The 24,460-nt window shown below is 44.7% G+C and overlaps 1 protein-coding gene across 18 annotated transcripts in view; it reads right to left on the reverse strand.

Annotated features, from left to right (window-relative positions):
* LOC106576966 (calcium/calmodulin-dependent protein kinase type II subunit gamma) overlaps positions 1–24,460 on the reverse strand; it is a 115,699-nt gene that overhangs the window by 24,509 nt on the left and 66,730 nt on the right. For 9 of the 18 annotated variants that reach the window (XM_045700797.2, XM_045700794.2, XM_045700801.2 and 6 more), the window contains exons 6-14: positions 20,364–20,436; positions 15,496–15,598; positions 12,686–12,769; positions 12,438–12,532; positions 8,196–8,318; positions 7,918–8,001; positions 7,760–7,802; positions 6,848–6,907; positions 3,200–3,243 (exon numbers count right to left, since the gene is read on the reverse strand). In XM_045700797.2, the coding sequence (XP_045556753.1) occupies positions 3,200–3,243; positions 6,848–6,907; positions 7,760–7,802; positions 7,918–8,001; positions 8,196–8,318; positions 12,438–12,532; positions 12,686–12,769; positions 15,496–15,598; positions 20,364–20,436 (709 nt within the window). Of the gene's footprint in view, positions 1–2,129; positions 2,163–3,199; positions 3,244–6,847; positions 6,908–7,759; positions 7,803–7,917; positions 8,002–8,195; positions 8,319–12,437; positions 12,533–12,685; positions 12,770–15,495; positions 15,599–20,363; positions 20,437–22,478; positions 22,637–24,460 lie in introns of those variants that run through there. The other 9 variants (XM_045700799.2, XM_045700805.2, XM_014154567.3 and 6 more) reach the window with 4 other exon arrangements.

Raw genomic sequence — 24,460 nt, forward strand, 5'->3', positions numbered from 1 at the left:
TTCTGTATGCACCTCACTTTGTGCACGGGGGCATTGTCATGCTGAAACAGGAAAAGGCCTTCCCCAAACTGTTGCCACAAAGTTGGAAGCACAGAATCGTCTAGAATGTCATTGTATGCTGTAGCATTAAGATTTCCCTTCACTGGAACTAAGGGGCCTGGCCCAAACCATGAAAAACAGCCCCAGGCCATTATTCCTCATCCACCAAACATTACATTTGGCACTATGCATTGGGGCAGGTAGCGTTCTCTTGGCATCCGCCAAACCCAGGTTCGTCCGTCAGACGGCCAGATGGTGAAGCATGATTCCTCACTGCTCCAGAGTCTAACGGCGGCGGGCTTTACACCACTCCAGACGACGCTTGGCATTGTATATTGTTGATCTTAGGCTTGTGTGCTGCTGCTCGGCCATGGAAACCTATTTCATGAAGCTTCCGACGAACAGTTCTTGTGCTGATATTGCTTCCCGATGCAGTTTTGAACTTGGTAGTGAGTTTTGCAACTGAGGACAGATGATTTTTACGCACTATGCGCTTAAGCACTTGGTGGTCCCGTTCTGTGAGCGTGTGTGGCCTACCACTTCACGGGTGAGACGTCGTTGCTCCTAGACGTTTCCACTTCACAACAACAGCACTTACTGTTGACCGGGGCAGCTCTAGCAGGGCTGAAATTCGATGAACTGACTTGTTGGGAAGGTGGCATCCTATGACGGTGCCACATTGAAAGTCACTGAGTTCTTCAGTAAGGCCATTCTATTGCCAATGTCTGTCTATGGAGATTGCATGGCTCTGTGATCTATTTTATACACCTGTCAGCAACGGGTGTGGCTGAATCCACTAATTTGAAGGGGTGTCCACATACTTCTGTATATTTAGTGTAGGTACTGTAGGTGACTGCACATGCAAGCACTCCACATCCCCTATGCCCCATCCTTACTCAATTCCGGCCTCAAGGTCTGCAGTACTGCTGGTTTCTATCATTCCCCTCTAATCAGGGATTAATTCAGACCTGGGACACCAGGTGATTGGAATCTCTGGTCAATCAGTAACACTGGTCAATCAACTGCCAGGGAGAAAATACATGCGGATTTGACTACCCCTGTCCTGTTGGTCACTACAGAGAGGCTGGGATTGGATGGCCATTTCAAAGTGTTCTTTGCCCTGTGACATTCTCTGTCCTGTCACATTCCACAGAAGATGTATCGGTCACTACTGGGTTGTTGCTGCTAAAGATTATTTTGTAGGCAACCAAGACAGAAAAAATAAAAGTGGGAAAAAAATAGAAAGTTTCTCTTAAAGGGAAAAAAACACGAGGGTCCAATAAATCCTCCAAAACTTGAAAAATAAAGAAACAAAAAATATAGATATTTACAATGGCACAAATGCACCCTATTCCTGTTGCTAGGCCAAGCCTGCTGCCATGGGATACACTACCATTGCCATGGTAATCAGTGTGTCTCTGGGGAAGTGGAATGGGGGGGGTCACTTGTGTGTCCCTTTTCAAACAGATCCTGAAATGACTTCAAATATTTACTCTCCTATACAGACAAATGTTCCGTAGGCTTTTTCTTGCATCAAAAAAAGACATTGATGCTATTTATTTTCTGCTACAGTTCTTTTTTCCGGCTCTTTGGAGGGTTGTGAGGGAGAGACCTTGGCTAGGGTTTGGGGTTTGAGTTTCTGGCTTGGTACTGACCTACAGCTTCTTTCTTGGCAACCCTGGAGCTGTGAGCCAATGTGAGGGATGAAGGGACCTACTCTGGGGGGAGACCGTAGGCTAGTGAATCCATAGACAGGTAGGCTTGGCCTGGCTGCTGGGGAGAGCATTGAGGGCAAATGCAGATGCAGGAAAGGGATGGTGTGTGTTTGTTGCGCGTGTGCATTTGTTCATGTGTGTCTGTGTGTGAAACGGTGTATGCGTTGTGTTAGCCCGTGTACTGTAGATACTGGTTCTGTGGAAGGGAAATGGTTATGGTGGTGAGAATGCTGGAGATGTTGGATGGAATTGAGAGAGCCAATGGAATTCCAACAAGACAAACTGCCACAGACCCTCTAGCATCTCAACCGAGAGAGAAAGGGAGAGAGGGAACAAAAGAGAGAAGGAGATAGAGAAAGACGAAGCAGATCTCACCATCAAACAAACACTGGAGCTGGACTTCCTTTTCTGAACAGATTGCAACAGAGAGGAGGGGAAAAACAGGGGATCATAGGGGAAAAGGAACCAATAAAAATAGAAGGGGGGAAAAAATGAAGCTGCCAGTTAGATCCCACAGAGAAAGAAACAAACACAGGAGCTTTGAGAAGGACAAACGGGAAACATAGAGGGAGGGCTTTCCACCAATAACATTAAATAGCTGTAAAGCAATATGAATCCATTAAGTCATATTCAACAAATTTATGATCATGACCAGTGATATCATGCCACAGATTACAAACACCTGCGCGTGTCCAATGGAAACCTATATATACTTGTGACCTGCAGTGTTTGACATGAAACCCTGATGAAGACGGCTTAGCTCTGGAAACGTTGGTGAATAAACGATGGCGTCGGAGCTACTAGAATGTGCAGATTTTCTTTGTAACGTTAAGGCGGGTTGTGTTGCTTTAGACCTGGTTATTGTTTGGCCTTTGTCGATCACGGCACTTCACTGCATGCACTGACTCCTTGTTGAAAACCAATGATCTTTCAGCATGCGGATCACTCGGATCAGAGGAGAGGTTTTGCTGGTGAAAAAAATTGGTCCTACTAGTCTTTCTGTGCTAGCTGTCTGCACACACAAAGATACACACTCACACACATCCAAACTGAAAATCATAACTTTACTATCAATTACTATGGGTGTAGATTATATACCATTTACACAATCTGGACAGCTGAGATGGACAGTGAAGTAATATTTATCTATAATAACCTTGTACCGTTCCCCTCAAGAAGCGATATTTCAACTGCCTGTCATTTTATAAACATTACAGACACTGAGTTGTGAGACGTCTTAAGAAGTAAGACGTCTTGGGGAAGGGGAGACCAAAACGCTGGTCTCTCCATTCCCACAGCATACACAGGAAATCTGTCTCCTAATGCCAACACACTTCTCAGGAAAATAGAGAACTAGCAAGAGCAGAAGAGAGAGAGAGATCAAAAGACAGAAGAAGGGAAAAAGAGATGAGGCACAGAACTTCCATACAGCTCAAAACACTTACCTTCACTCCACCATCCGACTTCTTGTTTAGTAAACTTTTGCATGCTGAAACAGAAGAGGGAGAGGGACAAACGTTAGGACATGACTGGCAACTAATCTAGAACAAACCACGCCCAGCGTCAATCGACCAGGAGCCATAATACTGTAGGAGGAAAATAGAGGACAGTGATGTCACAAGCCTCTGTGGTCACTGAGGTGAAGACCTGCTCAGTAGAAGACCTGCTCAGTAGTCATCAGTAGTCATGTGACGCTTGGACAGTGAAGACTGTAGGGAGCAGGGTACCTGTATGTACAGTGAGAGCAGGGTGTGACAACAGTACCATTTCCTTTTCAGCATGCCTCACAGACATATTATCACATACAGGTACATGCTCTCGACGCCACACACACCGTACATACATTAGAGTACATTGCAAACGCTCACATAGAAAAAGAAAAATGACAGAGAGTGAGACATATAAACACACAGAGAGACACAGAGACGGAGAAAAACACACACACAAACACATATATATGATAACCTTCAATCAGGTCTCAAAGATCCTCAAAGTCCCTTACCTTCCATTGAAAAATGTAGGAAGGAGGGCAAGGGGAAAAAAGGGCAAGATTTTTTTTTTTAAAGGTCAGTATCTTCATATATCGTGACAACAGGCAAAAATTGGTCTCAGGCTCGTTCGCAGGTGGTTCATGCGATGGTGGTTGGTGGGTCATATCAAAAGCTTGGCATGCATTATCCACAGCAAACTACAGCTCCCAGAGTGCAGCTCAGCTCAGCTCCCAGAGTGCAGCCCAGCTAAAGGGTGCATCGTAGGGAAAAAAGGGAGACTCCCTGCCTGCCAGGCATCTAAAGCCTAGACCGTACTGCGGTTGTAAGCCGTAACCAGTATATCTTCGTTCAACTGCTGCAATTAAAACAATTGAATTCCATCTATCATCCAGGCAGGAGAAACAAGACAACAAACAGCAACAGAAAGGGCCACGGGGTCGCGTCCAAGTGTCACTCAAAGCTTCTGTGGGCGTGACCCATCGCCAACCAGCTCAAGCTGCCAGTGACATAGGTGTGCTGTTCTTTCACCATAGGAAGGTTCACGACGGGAAGAAATCAAACGGAGCAAGCAACACGAAAGAGATAAAACGAGAAAGAAATCAGAACCGCCCAGGTGCATCTGGTAACCCATGCAGGCTTGCAGAGGCACAGATACATGCTGGCTGGTTGGAGGTACCAGTCCATGCAGGTGAATGTAATGAGGCTGTGAGGTATGGGCATCAACTGGGCATTGATTACGATCTGTGGATGTTAATTGGACTGGTTTGCGGGGGAAACGTAGGGTGTGGGTGTTTGATCGTTACTTTGTTTTTAGAGCTAAGACTGCCCAAACGTTCACTGACAAAGATTTATTTAGTCAAAAGAAAGAGAGACATGCACACACTAGGTAGGTAGGCTGGCACATATTGTGCACACACACACACACACACACACACACAGTCCTGTTGTATCAGTGCTGTGGCTCGGTGTGCATTAATAACCTAAGCTAAATCAAGTTAATGTTAAAGGTGTCAGATATGTCTGAATATAGACTAAATAAGGCCATTGTCACCTGACAAATGTAATTATTATGGAAAGGAGATTTCTGTCTGCTATCACACAACCTCAGACAGGTCTTAATATAGCAGACTAAACAACAGCATCATTAAGTTTGTAGACATCACGACGGTGGTAGGCCTGATCGACGACGACAACGAGACAGCCCATAGGGAGGAGGTCAGAGACCTGGCAGTGTGGTGCCAGACAACAACCTCTCTCTCAATGTCAGCATGACAAAGGAGCTGAACGTGGACTACAGGAAATGGACGGACGAGCACGCCCCCATTCACATCGACGGAGCCGAAGTGGAGTAAATCACTGGGGCCGAGCTTCCTGCCATACAGGACCTCTATACCAGGCGGTGTAATTGTCAAAGAATCCAGCCACCCAAGTCATAAACTGTTCTCTCTGCTACCAGACGGCAAGCATTACTGATGCACCAAGTCTGGAACCAAGACGAGCCTGAATAGCTTCTACCCCCAGGCAATAAGACTGCTAAATAGTTCATTAAACAGTTAACCAAATAGCTACCCTGACTATCTGCATTGACCCTTGTTGCACTAACTTTTTTGACTGATGTTGCTACTGTTTACTATCTGTCACTTTATTCCTGGTTATATGTACATATCTACCTCAATTACCTCGTATCCCTGCACATCGACTCTGTACTGGTACTCCCTGTATGGAGCCAAGTTATCATTACTCAATGTGGATTTATTACGTGTTTAACTTTTCTATTATTTCTCTATTTTCTTTCTCTCTGTATTGTTGGGAAGGGCCCGTAAGTAAGCATTTCAATGTTAGTCCACACCTGTTGTTTATGAAGCATGTGACAAATACGATTTGATTTGATTCCCTACCTGCGTGAGCGCGCGAGAGGGTGTGTGTGTGACAATGAGAACGATGTCGATCACCTTCAATTCTCATTTCTTTAGAACATCACACAATGTTAATGCATTGTGATCTATCCATGGCTCATGAATACAAAACCATTTATTTTTAGTGTCACACTGTCAGCTACCAGTACCTGCCTGCAAAACACCATCACTAGGTGATCTAAGGCTATGACAAGTCTTAAAATCATATGCATGGGCACATAGAACCGAGCATCTTTAATGCAGGGATGTAGTGTCCTGCGCTCTAATAGGCTGACCACACCACTCGCGTCGCGTGCGTGAGCGTTGCAAAATAAATGTAGAAATCTATGTTATTCACTTATTGCACCCACACTGCTCGCGCACGTCAACGAGCGTCTGCGTTGCCAAGGGCTAAAATAGAAGTCCTTTCTATTTCTGACGTAGATCACGCTGCAAGTCCTGCCTCTCCCATCTCCTCATTGGTTTATAGAAGCAGGTACCCACATGCCATCTCCTCATTGACTATACCCACGTGGGTGATTGAAAGACAAACTGTTTTGCCAGTCGTCATGGTAATACTATGAAAGTTTAGATGCCAATCACCATATAAGTTCAAAGATGAAAAAGCCTGGAAGGAGGAGAGATGACTAGAAATGATTCGGTTGACCGTTTTATGTGTGGATTAATTGTCGGGGGGACCTTGTGCATTTCAGGTAAAATAACAACTCAATGTTTATATCCCAGGACAAATTAGCTAGCAAGTGCAAGCTAACTAGATAAATTGCCATAAATGTTTAATGCTTTTCGACCTGTCCCCAAATTAATGTAATTGGTTCAGAGTTTGTTTTGATATTTTAACCTGCGTGTCGTGATTGCGTTTGGTGTGGGGGGGACAAAATACATTTATGCACGATGGCCTTAGGGAGGGCCAGCCTTGGTCCAGAGTCCTGGATCACTCAGAGGGTGTAGTGTAGGGGTGAAGAGGGAGGGAGGGGGTTTGGGGGCAGCGGGTGGGGTGTGTGTGTCTGTGGGATGTCTTGATTGGAGGATGGCCACTCTAGAGCTGTAGAGTATGTGCCAGTGCGCAGGTAAGTGGGGGGGAAACCAAGGGTCAGTGGCGGGCACTCCAGGCCACATGCTAACAAACCAGGGGGCAGTGTTGGCACAGTGCCAGGCTACTGCAGCTCCCCTGCCCTGACTAACATACCTTCTGAAGCAAGAGCAGCCGTGCTGGTGGTGGCCGCAGGGCTGGTGTGCTGTCGGCCCACTATTGGACAGAGAGGCATTCAGTTGGGAGTGACCAACCAGGGAAGAGGCGTGGCCTCTCTAGAGCACAGTGTCACTTACTTCTTTAAGTGCCCCCCCCCCCCCTTCACACCACTCACCCACCTTTTTCATCTCACAGATGATGTGAGGAGGGAGGGCAGATACATCCATGGGCTCCAAACTGTATATCCTACCGATACTTACCCGTGTTAACAACAACAAAACACTTCAATGGCCTATCATTGATCACAACCGACTATAACAAAAGATTGCCACGAAAAACACTGAGATCAACAAGTGAGAGTTATGCAGTGTTATGAAGCAACATTGTACACACAACACTACTTTCTAACGAGCAGAGAGCTCTATGTCTAATGTCTGTCCTCCACGATAGTGCATTATAGAGTGGCCTTCAGACGAGGCTGAGACAAGCTCTTTACGTGCTGCTAGGATTTGAAATGGTAGTCTGAAATGTCTCAATTAGCCAGGAAACGTGGGCCATAGAACTTAGTATCCCAGTGTTCCTTGGCACGCAGGTGGGTTGTGGATGTATACAAGGACAAACAAGCTACTCTACACATCTGCACTTTACAATGCTCCTTATTATAAATGTCACTATCTTATTTATAAAGTCTATATAACAACAAAAAGCTCAATGCATCTACTTAGGGAAGTGGTTGAGAGTGTGTTCAAGGCAGTTTCCTCTCCAAGGGAAACTCAATCTGAGGTAATGACACTAAACTTCTGAACATACAGAATGTATTATTGCCTATCTTTGGATTACTTCGACGAACTAGAACGCAGAACAACACTAATGCCATTCTAAATGTGAACACCCAGATGCCCCCCTCACCTGAGAAGTTTCTGGTCACCAGCATGGTGGTAAGGATGGCGCCCTGGAGAAAACAGAATACAGAGCTAGGACAGGGGTGTATACAATCTCTCTAACACAACAGATTGGATATATGTGTGTGCACCCAAGTGAGTGTGTCTGTGTCTGCACACACTCACCTTGAGTTTTCTCCTGGCGTTGAACTTGCGCAGGCACTCCACTGTCTCTTGACGATGCATCATGGAAGCCACAGTGGAACGTTGCTGGTCGGGCGAAGAGGAGCAGAGAAGAGTTGGAAAGCAGAGAAGTAACAACAAATCAATGATTACGCCATCACAGCACCAGTTATGGAGGTAAACTGGGGCCAACGTTACCATAAATGCAATACCGATACCGTACTCAAGTACATCCAAATGTAATGACGTGTGAGTGATAGCCCGGTGATGGGGTGACTTACGCAGATCCATGGGTGCTTGAGAGCCTGGTCAGCAGTGATCCTCTTGGCAGGGTTGATGGTCAACATCTGGTTGATCAGGTTCTTGGCTTCGGGGGTCACTGTGTCCCACTCTGGGGAGGGGAACTGGGAGGGAGGGAGGGAGGGAGGGAGGGAGGGAGGGAGGGAGGGAGGGAGGGAGGGAGGGAGGGAGGGAGGGAGGGAGGGAGGGAGGGAGGGAGGGAGGGAGGGAGGGAGGGAAGAGGTGAGAGAGAGAAAGAGGAGGAGAAATGATTAGAGATGCAAATACACAGATAAGTTCAAAAAGTATTGGGACAGTGACACGCTTTGTTGTTTTGGCTCTGTACTCCAGCACTTTTGGATTTGAAACGATCCAATGACAATGAGGTTAAAGTGCAGAGGGTATTTTCATCCATATCGGGTAAACCGTTTATAAATTACAGCACTTTTTGTAGTCACCCCATTTAGGAGACCAAAAGTATTGGGACAAATGATCTTATATGTGTATTAATGTAGTCCAAAGTTAAGTATGTGGTTGCTACCATGATTACAGATAATCCTGAATGAATCGTGAATAATGAGTAAGAAAGTTACAGAGGCATAAATATCATACTCCAAAAAAATGCTAACCTCCCCTGTTATTGTAATGCTGAGAGGAATGTAATGCTATCCTCTCAGCATTACAATAACAGGGGAGGTTAGCATTTTTTTGGAGTATGATATCTTGGGCGTATGATATTTGTGCATTTGTAACTTTCTCACTATTCACGATTAATTCAGGACTACCTGTAATCATCATAGCATCCACATTCAGAAAGTATTCAGACCCCTTGACTTTTTCCATATTTTGTTACATTACAGTCTTATTCTAAAATTGATTAAATAAATAAAAATCCTCATCAATCTACACAATATCCTATAATGACAAAAAGAAAAAAAGGTTTTTAGAATGGTTGCAAATGTATTAAAAATAAAAAAACTGATACCTTATTTACATAAGTATTCAGGCCCTTTGCTATGAGACTCAAAATTGAGCTCAGGTGCATCCTGTTTCCATTGATCATCCTTGAGATGTTTCTACAACTTGATTGGAGTCCACCTGTGATAAATTCAATTGATTGGGCATGATTTGGGAAGACACACACCTGTCTATATAAGGTCCCACAATTGACAGTGCATGTCCGAGCTAAAACCAAGCCATGAGGCAAAGGAATCCGAGACAGGATTGTGTCGAGGCACAGATCTGGAGAAAAGTACCAAAAATATCTGCAGCATTGAAGGTCCCCAAGAACACAGTGGCCTCCATAAATCTTAATATGAAGAAGTTTGAAACCACCAAGACTCTTCCTAAAGCTGGCCACCCGGCCAAACTGATCAATCGGGAGAGAAGTGTGCCGCACAATTGGCCCAGCATCGTCCGGGATAGGGGAGGGTTTGGCCAGGGTAGGCCGTCATTGTAAAATAAGAATTTGTTCTTAACTGACTTGCCTAGTTGAATAAAGGTAAAAAAGGTAGGTGACCAAAAACCTGATGATCACTCTGACAGAGCTCCAGAGTTCCTTTGTTGAGATGGGAGAACCTTCCAGAAGGACAACCATCTCTGCAGCACTCCACCAATCAGGCCTTTGTGGTAAAGTGGCCAGACGGAAACCACTCCTCAGTAAAAGGCACATGACAGCCCACTTGGAGTTTACCGAAAGGCACCTAAAGGACTCTGACCATGAGAAAGAAGATTCTCTGGTCTGATGAAACCAAGATTGATCTCTTTGGCCTGAATGCCATGCATCACGTCTGGAGGAAACCTGGCACCATCCCTACAGTGAAGCATGGTGGTGGTAGCATCATGCTGTGGGGATGTTTTTCAGCGGCAGGGACTGAGAGACTAGTCAGGATCGAGGCAAAGATAAACAGAGCAAAGTACTGAAAGATCCTTGATGAAAACGTGCTCCAGAGCACTCAGGACCTCAGACTGGTGTGAAGGTTCACCTTCCAACAGGACAACAATCCTAAGCACACAGCCAAGACAATGCAGGAGTAGTTTCGGGACAAGTCTCTGAATGTCCTTGAGTGGCCCAGCCAGAGCCCGGACTTGAACCCGATCGAACATCTCTGGAGACACCTGAAAATAGCTGTGCAGCGACACTCCCCATCCAACCCGACAGAGCTTGAGAGGATCTGCAGAGAAGAATGGGAGAAACTCGCCAAATACAGGTGTGCCAAGCTTGTAGCGCCATACCCAAGAAGACTTGAGGCTGTAATCGCTGCCAAAGGTGCTTCAACAAAGTACTGAGTAAAGGGTCTGAATTCTTATGTAAATATGATATTTCAGCTTTTATTAGCAAACATTTCTAAAAACCTGTTTTTGCTTTGTTATTATGGGGTATTGTGTGTAGATTGATGAGGGGGAAAAAACTATTGCATCAATTTTAGAATAAGGCTATAACGTAACAAAATGTGGAAAAAGTCAAGGGGTCTGAATACTTTCCGATGGAACTGTAGCTCAACACACACCACAGCACGAGGCTCTTTGTGATTGAGACTCATTGAATTAGTGAGTACTATGGTAAAGATATTGAGGAGGTGGTAGTGCTGGTCATGGTGGGCCTTTCTGCTTCATTCGGCCGGCCGCCCCAACTAATGCCCTGGCTGGTCCTCATAATCACATTGCTTCCAGACTGGAGCTCTCCGTCACACACAGACACATTATAAAAACACATACACACACACACACACACACACATTACACACACACACACACACACACACACACACACACACACACACACACACACACACACACACACACACACACACACACACACACACACACACACACACACACACACACACACACACTACAAACAAACATAAGCACCAGAAATGTACACACACACACACACACTGCAATCACACACAGACACACAAACACACACAGACAGTACACACATTCTCTCAGGGCGCAAAAAAATCGGCCCACATTGCAGAGATGCCAAACAACGAAGCCTGCTATCTAATTACGAGGCCGTTATGAGGAAATATAATTGAACTGAATGGTGCTTTCAGACAGCAAATTAAACTCGATACAAAAATAAATCAATTGAATCAAAGTCGGGGCGTACTTGGACATTGCCGCATCGGAAAAGATTGCATCAAATCAATTACTGAAGCCAAAAACAATCCATGTTTATTCAGTTGCATTACACCTCACCCAATCAGATGGGATAAGACAACGGTCAAGACATGAGTAGACCGTATGAGTTGAATAAAGTGCTAACCAGAGGCGGCCATCCTCCTGGAGAGCTACTAGCTGTGCAGGATTTTGCTCCAACCCAGTTGTAACACATCTGAACCTGAATTAGGAGGTAGTTAGTAACTAACTGGTTAACAGCTTAGCTACTTGTTAGATACTACTGCACTGTTGGAGCTAGGAACACAAGGATTTCGCTACACCCGCAATAACATCTGCTAAATATGTGTATGTTATGGAAAAAATGTGATTTGATTGAGTAGAATCAGCTCACCCAGGCCCTAAACCAAAGGTATACAGAAAGAATACAAAGCCCAGTCCTGTTGCATGTATACACATCAAAGCATCCCTGTTAGCTTGTATTCCTCACGCAGTAGTTTGAGTTGTGTCCCTGGGCTGCCACAGTGCTGTAGTGAATCCTAGCCGCCCCCCCCCCCCGGTTAGTAACTGCAGAGGGTCGCTCTGACAGCCTCAATGGGCAGAAAACACAGCTCTATCGCAGCCAATTAAAAATTAACGAGAGCAAAATCTGGACCGGGACCGCTTGGGTCGTTACGGGGACCTGAAGGGTATGTGTGCACTCAGACAGGCACACACTCTCCCTGGTGGGGTCCGTTGAGCACACACACATGCAAACACACACACACACACAGTGTGAGGCTCTTTTGAGCTCTTCCCCCTCTCCTCCCATCAGTTTAGTGTTAATGGCCTGAGTGCTGCTAAAAGCTCCTTCAAGCCCAACCCAACACCACTCCGCTGCTTCCCTACAGCTCTCCCTCCATCCCTCCATCCTTCTTCTCTCTGTCCCAAGGCCTCATCCAAACGTACACGCACACGAGCGCAAGCGAACACGAGCATGCAACATACGTGCATGCACACATACACACTGGTCTCTCAGTGAATTCAACATAATATAATCATGCACACACAAATCTGTTGTAATCCTATAGAGGTGAATGGTAAACAGAGAGAGGGGGGGGCAGATGGTCACTACTCACATCATAGGCTCCAGCCTTGATCTGCTGATAGAGCTTGTGCTGGTCTTCATCCCAGAAGGGAGGGTAGCCCACCAGGAGAATGTACAGGACCACACCTGCACACAGAACACACACACAGAGGGGGGGGGGGGGGGGGGTTAGTACACACACACACACACACACACACACACACACACACACACACACACACACACACACACACACACACACACACACACACACACACATTGAAGGAGGGAGTCACTCACCACAGGCCCAGATATCCACCGGCTTGCCGTAGGGGTCCTTCCTCAAGACCTCTGGAGAGAGGTAGCCTGGAGTGCCTGCAAAACCTACAGCAGCAAATAACGTGTCAAAAGGAATTAAACTAAACAACAAAGTCTAGGATCTAATGTAATGACATTGCATGAGAAGTGTACCAACAAAGCGTTCTATCATCCCCATTCAGGAGAGCTCTATTCTGCCCTACAGTCAAACTTTTATTGTCCAGCCAAATGAATTGTAGGTAGATCATTGGAGATGTGGTTATCTGTTGTCTTACTATGACGTACATTTTTATTCATATTGACCCTGACCTCTGACATGACCTTTGACCCTAGACTGCAGTTACCGCCTTCTTGCTTGTTCCACCCACTGGAATACGTTTCCATGACGATTGAAAAAAAATACAATCTTGTGTTAGTATATTTATTGCTATGTGGCTGTCAGTGTCATATAGTTTGAGTCTTGTATCAGCAAAGAACAATAAATAATACCAAGGTTTACCGTAGACAATGCAGCCCAAAGCTCAGTGAAACCAAGGTAAAAGGCAGTTACTGACCTGAGTGATGGCAGTTACTGCCTTTTTCCTTGGTTTCAATTTGACTTTTTGCTCATCCTGCTAACATGACCCCTCATTTTCTCCATAACACAACAGGATATTTGGATATTTGTCCACATGATAAAGCATGTACAGCTGAAGTCAGAAGTTTATATACACCTTAGCCAAATACATTTAAACTCAGCTTTTCACAATTCCTGACATTTAATACTAGTAAGAAAATCCCTGTCTTAGGTCAGTTAGGGTCACCACTATATTTTAAGAATGTTAAATGTCAGAATAATAGTAGAGAGAATGATTTATTTCAGCTTCTATTTTTTCATCACATTCCCAGTTGGTCAGAAGTTTACATACACTTAATTAGTATTTGGTAGCATTGACTTTAAATTGTTTAACTTGGGTGAAACGTTTCAGGTAGCTTTCCACAAGCTTCCCACAATAAGTTCAGTGAATTTTGGCCCATTCCTCCTGACAGAGCTGGTGTAATGGAGTCAGGTTTGTAGGCCTCCTTGCTCGCACACGCTTTTTCAGTTCTGCCCACAAATTTTCTATAGGATTGAGGTCAGGGCTTTGTTATGGCCACTCTAATACCTTGACTTTGTTGTCCTTAAGCCATTTTGCCACGACTTGGGAAGTATGCTTGGGGTCCTTATCCACTTGGAAGACCTATTTGCGACCAAGCTTTAACTTCCTGACTGATGTCTTGAGATGTTGCTTCAATATATCCACATGATTTTCCTTCCTCATGATGCCATCTATTTTGTGAAGTGCACCAGTCTCTCCTGCAGCAGAGCACCCCCACAACATGATGTTGCCACCCCCGTGCTTCACGGTTGGGATGGTGTTCTTTGGCTTGCAAGCCTCCCCCTTTTTCCTCCAAACATAATGATGATCATTATGGCCAAACAGTTCTATTTTTGTTTCATCAGACCAGAGGACATTTCTCCAAAAAGTATGATCTTTGTCCCCATGTGCAGTTGCAAACCGTAGTCTGGCTTTTCTATGGCGGTTTTGGAGCAGTGGCTTCTTCCTTGCTGAGCGGCCTTTCAGGGTATGTCAATATAGGACTCGTTTTACTGTGGATATAGATACTTTTGTACCTGTTTCCTCCAGCATCTTCACAAGGTCCCTTGCTGTTGTTCTGGGATTGATTTGCACTTTTCACACCAAAGTACGTTCATCTCTAGGAGACAGAATGCATCTCCTTCCTCAGCAGTATGACGGCTGCATGGTTCCATGGTGTTTATGCTTGCGTAATATTTTTTGTACAGATGAACGTGGTACCTTCAGGCATTTGGAAATTGCTCCCAAGGATGAACCAGACTTGTGGAGGTCTACAATTTTTTTTCTGAAGTCTTGGCTGATTTCTTTTGATTTTCCCATGATGTCAAGCAAAGAGGCACTGAGTTTGAAGGTAGGCATTGAAATACATCCACAGGTACACCTCCAATTGACTCAAATGATGTCAATTAGCCTATCAGAAGCTTCTAAAGCCATGACATCATTTTTGACCAAATGTGCAGTTACTGCTCTTTTGCTTGGTAGGGCAGTATTAATGAGTACCATTCTGATCTGACAAGAAGGAACCAGCCAGGCTTCCATTCAGAGATGTCCAGTCTGTCCCTGGAGTGGGCACAGACATCTGCCTCTTTGGCAAGATAAAACCAATTCTGCCAATTTGGAGCTGATTCCTCTGCACTGATCTAATAAACATATATTCATGTATGTGGAAATCAGCGAAGGAATGCTGGCCCCGGTTTCTCTCTGGGGTCTGGTGTAAGTGACAGGTTCAAACTGCTCTGACTTGAAAGATAGACACGGGGGGGGGGGGGGGGGGACAAATCAAATAGTTCTCCGATTAAAGGTGAAGAGCCCTACTATCAATACTGAACAACTTCTGGGCTCACTACTTTGATGTGCAAATACCAAGTGACATCATGCCAGTCAGTGAGAGACGGAGGGATGATAGGCAGAGAGATGAGCAAATGATAATGCAGAAAGAGGAGAGGGATGAGTGGGAGGAGGTAAAGAATTATCATTAGCCCAGAGGGCTGCAGTAAGTAGTAAGATCAGTGACACTACCATTAAAGCCCAGTGTACTGATCACCCATTTCTATTCACTGAAGACTGACTTCTGACTTCCTGCCATTGTACATCTTTCCTCTTGGTTTTTCTGTCATTGCTGTCATTACTCTTTTTATGTCATGTACATTTCAATGTTCAAAGTCAAACTCTTACCGAACCATGCTTGCTCGTCTCCCTGCACGTCGATGGCCAGCCCAAAGTCAGCCAACTTCACTGCAGCTCCCTTCAGCTTACTGGCCAGGAGCAGGTTCTCTGGCTATAGACCAGTGCAAAACCACACAGACAGATAAAGAGAATCAATCAATGAGGCCAAACTAATTGAAGGACAAACTCCTTCAAGAGGCTATAATATAAAAGTCACAGAGTTTAGTCATTCAACGGAACTGTGAGGTCCATGTAGGCTGACCGCAAAACATGACACATATCTCGCTCAGAAATTTCATGTGAAAAAACGTACTGTAGGTGAAAATGAAGACAGGCATGAACCATTAAAAGTCATGTGTGTCAGAAGTGGGTGGACATACATGTAGTGTACCACTGGGGGTCAGAGAGGGGCGTGAATGTAATTGGGTATGAGCTTCAATGCGGTGCCGAGTGCCCTCTTGGGCCTGGCTCGGTTTGATTCATGCTGCGACGGGCGCGTGACACTTTTGCTAAGTCTCTCTCTCTCTCTCTCAGGAGAGAGGGATACAGAGAGAAAGAGAGGGGGAGAGAGACAGAGTGCAATAGAGACCTGGAGAACAGAGAAAGAGGTAAAGGGCAGAGGAGAGAGAAAGAGAGAGTAGACAGAGGAGAGACAGAAAGACAGAGCGCGAGAGATGACAACCGTCGGGATGAATTAGTCTCTACACTGGCGCTGCAGCAGGGTGACGTCATACAGGTTGCCATGGTAACCCGGCTGCCACCAGCACCTCTCTCCTCCCCTTTTCTCTTCCCTTGTTTACCTTCAGAAATTCAGCCTCTAGAGATGCCATGCAGGCAGCCAGCCCATTGTGATGGTCTCTTTGTGTGTGTGTGTGTGTGTGTGTGTGTGTGTGTGTGTGTGTGTGTGTGTGTGTGTGTGTGTGTGTGTGTGTGTGTGTGTGTGTGTGTGTGTGTGTGTGTGTGTGTGTGTGTGTGTGTGTGTGTTTTGGGGGTGTTCATCTCTTCTTTCCCTCTATGTACACTACCGTTCAAAAGTTTGGGGTCACTTAGAAATGTCCTTGTTTTTGAAAGAAAAGCACATTAATACAGTGTAGACATTGCTAATGTTGTAAATGACTATTGTAGCAGGAAACAGCTGATTTTTAATGGAATATCTACATACACAGGCCCATTATCAGCAACCATCACTCCTGTGATCCAATGGCACGTTGTGGTAGCTAATCCAAGTTTATCATTTTAAAAGGCTAATTGATCATTAGAAAACCCTTTCACAATTATGTTAGCACAGCTGAAAACTGTTGTTCTGATTAAAGAAGCAATAAAACTGGCCTTCTTTGGACTAGTTGAGTATCTGGGGTATCAGCCTTTGTGGCTTCGATTACAGGCTCAAAATGGCCAGAAACAAAATCAGCCGTTTCCAGCTACAATAGTCATTTACAACATGAACAATGTCTACACTGTATTCCTGGTCAATTTGATGTTATTTTAATGGACAAAAAATTTGCTTTTCTTTCAAAAACAAGGACATTTCTAAGTGACCCCAAACTTTTGAACGGTAGTGTATGTCTCACTATTTTAATAAACCTATCAATGGTAAATATAAGTACAGGCGGTAGCACTATATGTGGTTGCTACAAGTTGTGTTGTATTTACAGTGTTCTATGTATTGCCTTGGAATCAACTCCAATTACAATGTTAGTCCGTTATAGTTTGTTAAATGGCTTACAGAAACAAAATAACAAAATCAAATAAAAATCCAATCAAATTGTATTGGTCACGTACACATATTTGTCAGATGTTATTGCGGGTGTAGCGAAATGCTTGTGTTCCTAGCTCCAACAGTGCAGAAGGTGTAGACCTGTCTTTGCTAAATAGGTTACGTAATTGCATGGCTTCAGTAGCATTCACACTGATATAGGGGCTAGGCCTACTGTAAATTACATTATGGCATGGACATGCCAAACATTGTCAATAAGCAAGATTCATTATTGATATAAAAAAAAAAAATTAAGTTAATCAAGTGTAAATTACCAGAATTACCATAGATTGCAATAGATTATCTGTTAATTACTAACATTACCGGAAATTCTGATACCTTTTGTAAACTACCAGTAGTAGGCCTAAAAAGAGATCAAATAATTTGAATCAAATTCTAAACAAAATGAAACAACAACTTGTTTTAAATAAGCTATGTCACACTTACAGGCACCATCATATCTCCCCGTGGACATATAATATTAAAACAACGCAGGGCTTGCCTACAATGCATAGATAAAAAGGGAACGTTAACTCACTGTTTTACTCCTCTTAAACTTTATATTTATTATTATCATTTTGTATATATTTTTTGTGTTTTACCCCTTTTTCTCCCCAATTTCAATCTTGTCTCATTGCAGCAACTCCCCAACAGGCTTGGTAGGTGAAGGTCGAGTCATGCGTCAGAAACATGACCCGCCAGCTTAACCCGAAACACCATTCACCTGACGACCGAGGTCAGCCTGCAGGCACCCGGCCCTCCACAAGTAAAGCCCCCCCTGGCCAAACCCTCCCCTAACCCGGACGATGCTGGGCCAATTGTGCGCAGCCCTCTTGTTCCATGCTCATATGGGCAGTGTGCGTCACGGCTGGATAGGCTGTGTTTCTGCTGTCAAAATTCATAACCAACTGCTTTTGGTTGGTCTTAAATATCCCTACCAGCACAGCCTGAAATTAGCACTTTGGATCATGTTTTTAAGGACACACCTATATCCAACCCCTCCCATTTGAGCGCAAGCGTTGCTGATGTCTAACAGGTAAATGACCGAACCTGGCGTTGGGGCTGGAAAATGCCAGTGTGCCGGTTTTTACATGACGAAATTGCAAACGTGTGTTTGACACTAATGCTGCCTTAACGTCAGATGAAAATAGAGCCCTTCATCTTTATCTATGTCTCTAGTGTAACTGGCCCCCTCTCTCTCTTTAAAATGTCCAAAGGACATAGCATAAAACATAGCATGGAGGGGCCGAGGCCTCACTCCATGGTAACAGCAAATATCATACACACAATTGTTTTACTATCCTTGTGGGGACCAAACAATTGATTCCCATTCAAAATCCTCTTTCCCCTAAGCCTAAGCCTTAACCTAACACTAACACTAAACCTAACCCTAATTGTAACCCTAACCCTGGCCTAAAATAGCCTTTTTACTTGTGGGGACCAGCAAAATGTCCTCACTTGTCCGAATTCTCCTTGTTTTACTATCCTTGTGAGGACTTCTGGTCCCCACTAGGATAGTAAAACCAAAAACAAACACACACTTCATTATTTCCCCTTCACTTACTGCTGGTCTCTGCGTTGGAGGTCTCTCAATCTGATGGCAACAGTAGTTACAATGCATTTGACTTTCGTGGAACACCTCCCAGCCTGCCAGCTGAATAACGGATGGTTTTACTGGTAAATGTACTCAGAATAATGGTATTGATATAAGATGTAGTTGTAGTAGTATTGGTAACAATGCTTTCAGAGCCGTGTTTATAAGAGCTGTACATTTAAGTGGCACTCACTGTGAGCACGTAAACGGCTTGCTCTTGACAAAGGTAAGCATGCCTTAATGTCAAGCATCGGTCTGTTTTTCACCTAAACAAAAACAAAATAACTCTTTGAAGTGAGTCCCATTGTTAATACTGGAGTATGTTCATAAGTATCACCAGGCTAGCCAGCTTTGTGTCTATTCGCTGTGATGTCACCCTGGCTATAAATAGCAGCCAAATGGTGTTCGTCTGCTTTCGTCAGAGATACAGAGGGTGAGAGAGTGAGGGTGAGAGAGAGCAAGAGAAAGGGAGAGAGAGAGAGACAAAGAGGGGGTGAGAGAGGGTGAGAGAGAGAGAAAGAGAGAGGATGAGAGCGAGAAAGAGAGAGAGAGAATGAGAGAGAGAGAAAGAGAGAGAGAGACAAAGAGGGGGTGAGAGAGAGGGTGAGAGAGAGAGAGAAAGAGAGAGGATGAGAGCGAGAAAGAGAGAGAAGAGAGAGAGAGAGAGAGAGAGAGAGAGAGAGAGAGAGAGACAAAGAGGGGGTGAGAGAGGGTGAGAGAGAAAGAGAGAGGATGAGAGCGAGAAAGAAAGAGAGAGAGAGAGAATGAGAGAGAGAAAGAGAGAGGATGAGAGCGAGAAAGAGAGAAAGAGAGAGAGAGCGAGAGAGAGAGAGAGAGAGAGAGAGAGAGAAAGAGAGAGGATGAGAGCGAGAAAGAGAGAAAGAGAGAAAGAGAGAGGATGAGAGCGAGAAAGAGAGAAAGAGAGAGACAAAGAGGGGGTGAGAGAGAGGGTGAGAGAGAGAGAAAGAGAGAGGATGAGAGAGAGAGAGAGAGAGAGAGAGAGAGAAAGGATGAGAATGAGAAAGAGAGAGAGAGAGAGAGAAATGGATGAGAGCGAGAAAGAGAGAGAGAGCAAGAGAGAGAGAGAGAGAGAGAGAGAGAGAGAGAGACAAAGAGGGGGTGAGAGAGAGGGTGAGAGAGAGAGAAAGAGAGAGGATGAGAGCGAAAAAGAGAGGATGAGAGCAAAAAGAGAGAGAGAGAGAGAGGAGAGAGAGAGAGAGAGAGAGAGAGAGAGAATGAGAGAGAGAGAGAGACGGGCTGGGGGATGATAATCACCTGAAATGCACTGTCTGGCTCAGTGCCTCTACCCACAATTCATCAGCACCAGCCCAGTCACTCTCTCTGACGTCCGTTCATTTGTTCACGTGTGTGCAATTTTGTGCGAGTTTTCATTGGCTTACGTATACACGTATGCATATGACCCTGTAAGGTTGCCAGTGGGAGGGATTTGGGGGTTTGGGGCATGATGATGCCCCCCCCCCCCCCCCAAACAGGTGTTGCACGTTGCCATGGTGATGGATTACTCACCTTGAGGTCCCTGTGCACAATGTCATGCTGGTGCATGTGGTGGACACTCTCCAGGATCTGATTGATGCACTGACTGCAGAGAGAGGAGACACAGAACACAGAACGCACACATCAATGCACAGCAGACACATCGCACCCACCACACACTGACACAGTCAGGGGTAGGAACTAATAGAAACCACTGGTTTATGGATCAGATGAGGTGAGTTTCAGCACTTTGAGCACTTTGAGATTCACTAAATTAATCCAATTCATGACTACTAAATCTTATTATTAGAAACAGTGAACTACAACTACAGACTGATCGACACAGACAAAGAGGGAGACAGAGGGAGAGACAGCGAGAGATAGACTGATCGAGACAGACAAAGAGGGAGACAGAGGGAGAGACAGTGAGAGATAGACTGATCGAGACAGACAAAGAGGGAGACGGAGAGAGATAGACTGATCGAGACAGACAGAGGGAGAGACAGAGGCAGAGACAGCGAGAGATAGACTGATCGAGACAGACAAAGAGAGAGACAGCGAGAGATAGACTGATCGAGACAGACAAAGAGGGAGACAGAGGGAGAGACAGCGAGAGATAGACTGATCGAGACAGACAAAGAGAGAGACAGCGAGAGATAGACTGATCGAGACAGACAAAGAGGGAGACGGAGAGAGATAGACTGATCGAGACAGACAAAGAGGGAGACGGAGAGAGATAGACTGATCGAGACAGACAAAGAGGGAGACGGAGAGAGATAGACTGATCGAGACAGACAAAGAGAGAGACAGAGAGCGCGAGACAGACAGAGAGCAGCGAGAAAAACAGAGAGAAAGAGGCAGACAGACAGACAGAGAGAGACTGAAAGAGAGCAAATAGGGAGACTGAGAAAGACAGAGATGCTGAGAAAGAGAGAGGAAGAGCAACTGTGCAGAGGACTCCGTGTGGAGCCAGAGGAACCTCGCTAGCCTCAGCCCTTTTTCCCCCAACAGCTCTGTTTTCTTTGAACCCGAAAGCCTGCGAGACAGCAGATATATTAGCATGTCCCCTCAGCGCCAAGGCAAATTTCCTACTGTCGACCTCACATCTGTCATATCCTGCCCACAATCTGGCTGGACGAATCACACACAACGCAGTTATATTCCATCTAGATGGGCCTACCCCTCCAATGGAGTTTTAAGGCAAACGTTGAGTAATACTGAAGTTGTTGCTTTTTGGCCCTACTCTAAACATTGCCGGCGACTGCCAAGGGGACTTATCTGCAGTTTTCCACGGTCTGTGGGTAAAAACAACCACCTATTAGGGCTACATTATCAGAGGTTTCATCTGTAGACTCACCATAACTGCCATAGTGAATAAGGTCATTATCAACTTCAGTATGTGTGAGAAGAAGTGGGTTTGATAGTACAGGGTCCAGTTCCTGGTTTTTGGTTCAACTTTCTATTTACTCTCTAACACATTGTATTACTTAAAAACAGAGCTGAGCAGCCACTAATGTGCTGTTTTACATCAACCGAGCCTTAAAAACAACAGCCCCTTTCCATCTAGTCAGACTGGGTTGAAAGTGGAGGAAGAAGAACATAGAAGAGGGAATGTATAATAAAAGATGGAGAGAGAGAGAGAGAGAGAGAGAAGAGAGTGGATGCTATGAGAGTCGGGGTCCTAGGAGGCCGTGGTACTCCTGCTATATTCTCTGTGTTTTTCTGTCAGAGTAATCAGGAGAAAAGCATGTCTTGTGTCCAAATTTGGCCAAATCTGTGCCCTGCATTCCATTCCACTACACAGGCACCAGCACTGCCTTTCCCCAATAAAGTCTCCCTGTCTCTTGCCCTCTCTCCCTTCCTCCCTCCTTCAGTCTCAGGGAGACATGGGCCCACACACACACACACACACACACACACACACACACACACACACACCACACACACACACACACACACACACACACACACACACACACACACACACACACACACACACACACACACACACACACACACACACACATTTTCAGACCCCATTTCCCCTTCACTCTCTGTTGCCCGTCTTATCTTTCATACACATTTGTTCTCAACTCTACCCACATTCTTTATCTCCCCCCTCCTTGTCCCCTCTCCTCTTTTTCTCACCCTCTCTTGGTTATCCAGTCTCTTCCCCTGTCCGTCTGTTTCTGCATCTCCCTCTCGTCTCCGTGTACTAGTGAGGAGTCACACTTCCAGAGGCATTTTTCACCCTATCTATCATATTCACTCTCTTCCTCTTCTGCTTGATTAAATGAGCAGCTCAGGCAACGTGGTTGAACCCGACCCCAGAAACGCTTTGCAGCCAGAACAGAGCAATGAGCCTCCATAATGTCCACATGCTGACCGCAGCTTCCTTCCCCCTCTGAGAGCCACACTCGCCCCTGGCCCACACCAAGTTTCACTCTCTCCCACACGGCACACAAACACCCTGCCAGGACAATGCTCACCCTAAGGAGGAAAGCATGAGTGTGGTATTGTATAGTTATACACAATGTCCATGTGGTGAAGAAGAGGATGTATTTGCCTGTATTATGTTCATATGTACAAAGGTTTCCAAAGGTACATGTTATGATATAGACACAGCAGGGTTTCAACGGAAGCCAAGTGAGGCCCAAACAAATGTAGGTTGGGGGCAACAGTTGCAGTGTTGTGTGTTCTCAACATGGATGTAGAATGATAGTGTGTACTGTACTATATACAGTACCAGTCATACGTTTGGACACTCCTACTCATTCAAGGATTTTACTTTATTTTTACTATTTTCAACATTGTAGAATAATAGTGAAGACATCAAAACTTTGAAATAACACATATGGAATCATGTAGTAACCAAAAAAGTGTATATATTTGAGATTCTTCAAAGTAACCACCCTTTGCCTTGATGACAGCTTTGCATACTCTTGGCATTCTCTCAACCAGCTTCATGAGGTAGTCACCTGGAATGTATTTCAATTAACAGGTGTTCCTTGTTAACCTGTTGGGGCTAGGGGGCAGTATTTTCACGGCTGGATAAAAAAACGTACCCGATTTAATCTGGTTACTAATCCTACCCAGTAACTAGAATATGCATATACTTATTATATATGGATAGAAAACACCCTAAAGTTTCTAAAACTGTTTGAATGGTGTCTGTGAGTATAACAGAACTCATTTGGCAGGCAAAACCCTGAGACAGATTCTGACAGGAAGTGGATACCTGATGTGTTGAATTACCTTTAAGCCTATGCCATTGAAACACACAGGGGCTTATTAATGTTTTGGCACTTCCTATTGCTTCCACTAGATGTCACCAGCCTTTACAAAGTGTTTTGAGTCTTCTACTGTGAGATCTGACCGAACAAGAGCCTTGGAACGGTGATGGCCGATTAGACTCTGGCGCGCGAGGTCATGTTGGGTACCCTCGTTCCAATACGTTTTAAAAGAGAATGCATTCGTCCACCTTGAATATTATTCATGTTCTGGTTAAAAAAGGCACTAATGATTTATGCTATACAACGTTTGACATGTTTGAACGAACGTAAATATATTTTTTCCCCTCGTTCATGAAGTGAAGTCCGGCGGGCTTAGATCATGTGCTAACAACACGGAGCTTTTTGGACATAAATGATGAGCTTTTTTGAACAAAACTACATTCGTTATGGACCTGGGATTCCTGGAAGTGACATCTGATGAAGAGAATCAAAGGTAATGGATTATTTACATAGTATTTTCGATTTTAGATCTCTCCAACATGGCGGTTAGTCTGTATCGCAAAGCGTATTTTTCTGGGCGCAGTGCTCAGATTATTGCAAAGTGTGATTTCCCAGTAAGGTTATTTTTAAATCTGGCAAGTCGATTGCGTTCAAGAGATGTAAATCTATAATTCTTTAAATGACAATATAATATTTTACCAATGTTTTCTAATATTAATTATTTAATTTGTTGTGCTGACTTGACTGCCGGTTATTGGAGGGAAACGATTTCCTGAACATCAACGCCATAGTAAAACGCTGTTTTTGGATATAAATATGAACTTGATAGAACTAAAAATGCATGTATTGTCTAACATAATGTCCTAGGAGTGTCATCTGATGGAGATTGTCAAAGGT

The sequence above is a fragment of the Salmo salar genome, chromosome 18 (assembly GCF_965601325.2).
Source record: "Salmo salar chromosome 18, fSalSal1, whole genome shotgun sequence".
Lineage (NCBI taxonomy): Eukaryota > Metazoa > Chordata > Actinopteri > Salmoniformes > Salmonidae > Salmo > Salmo salar.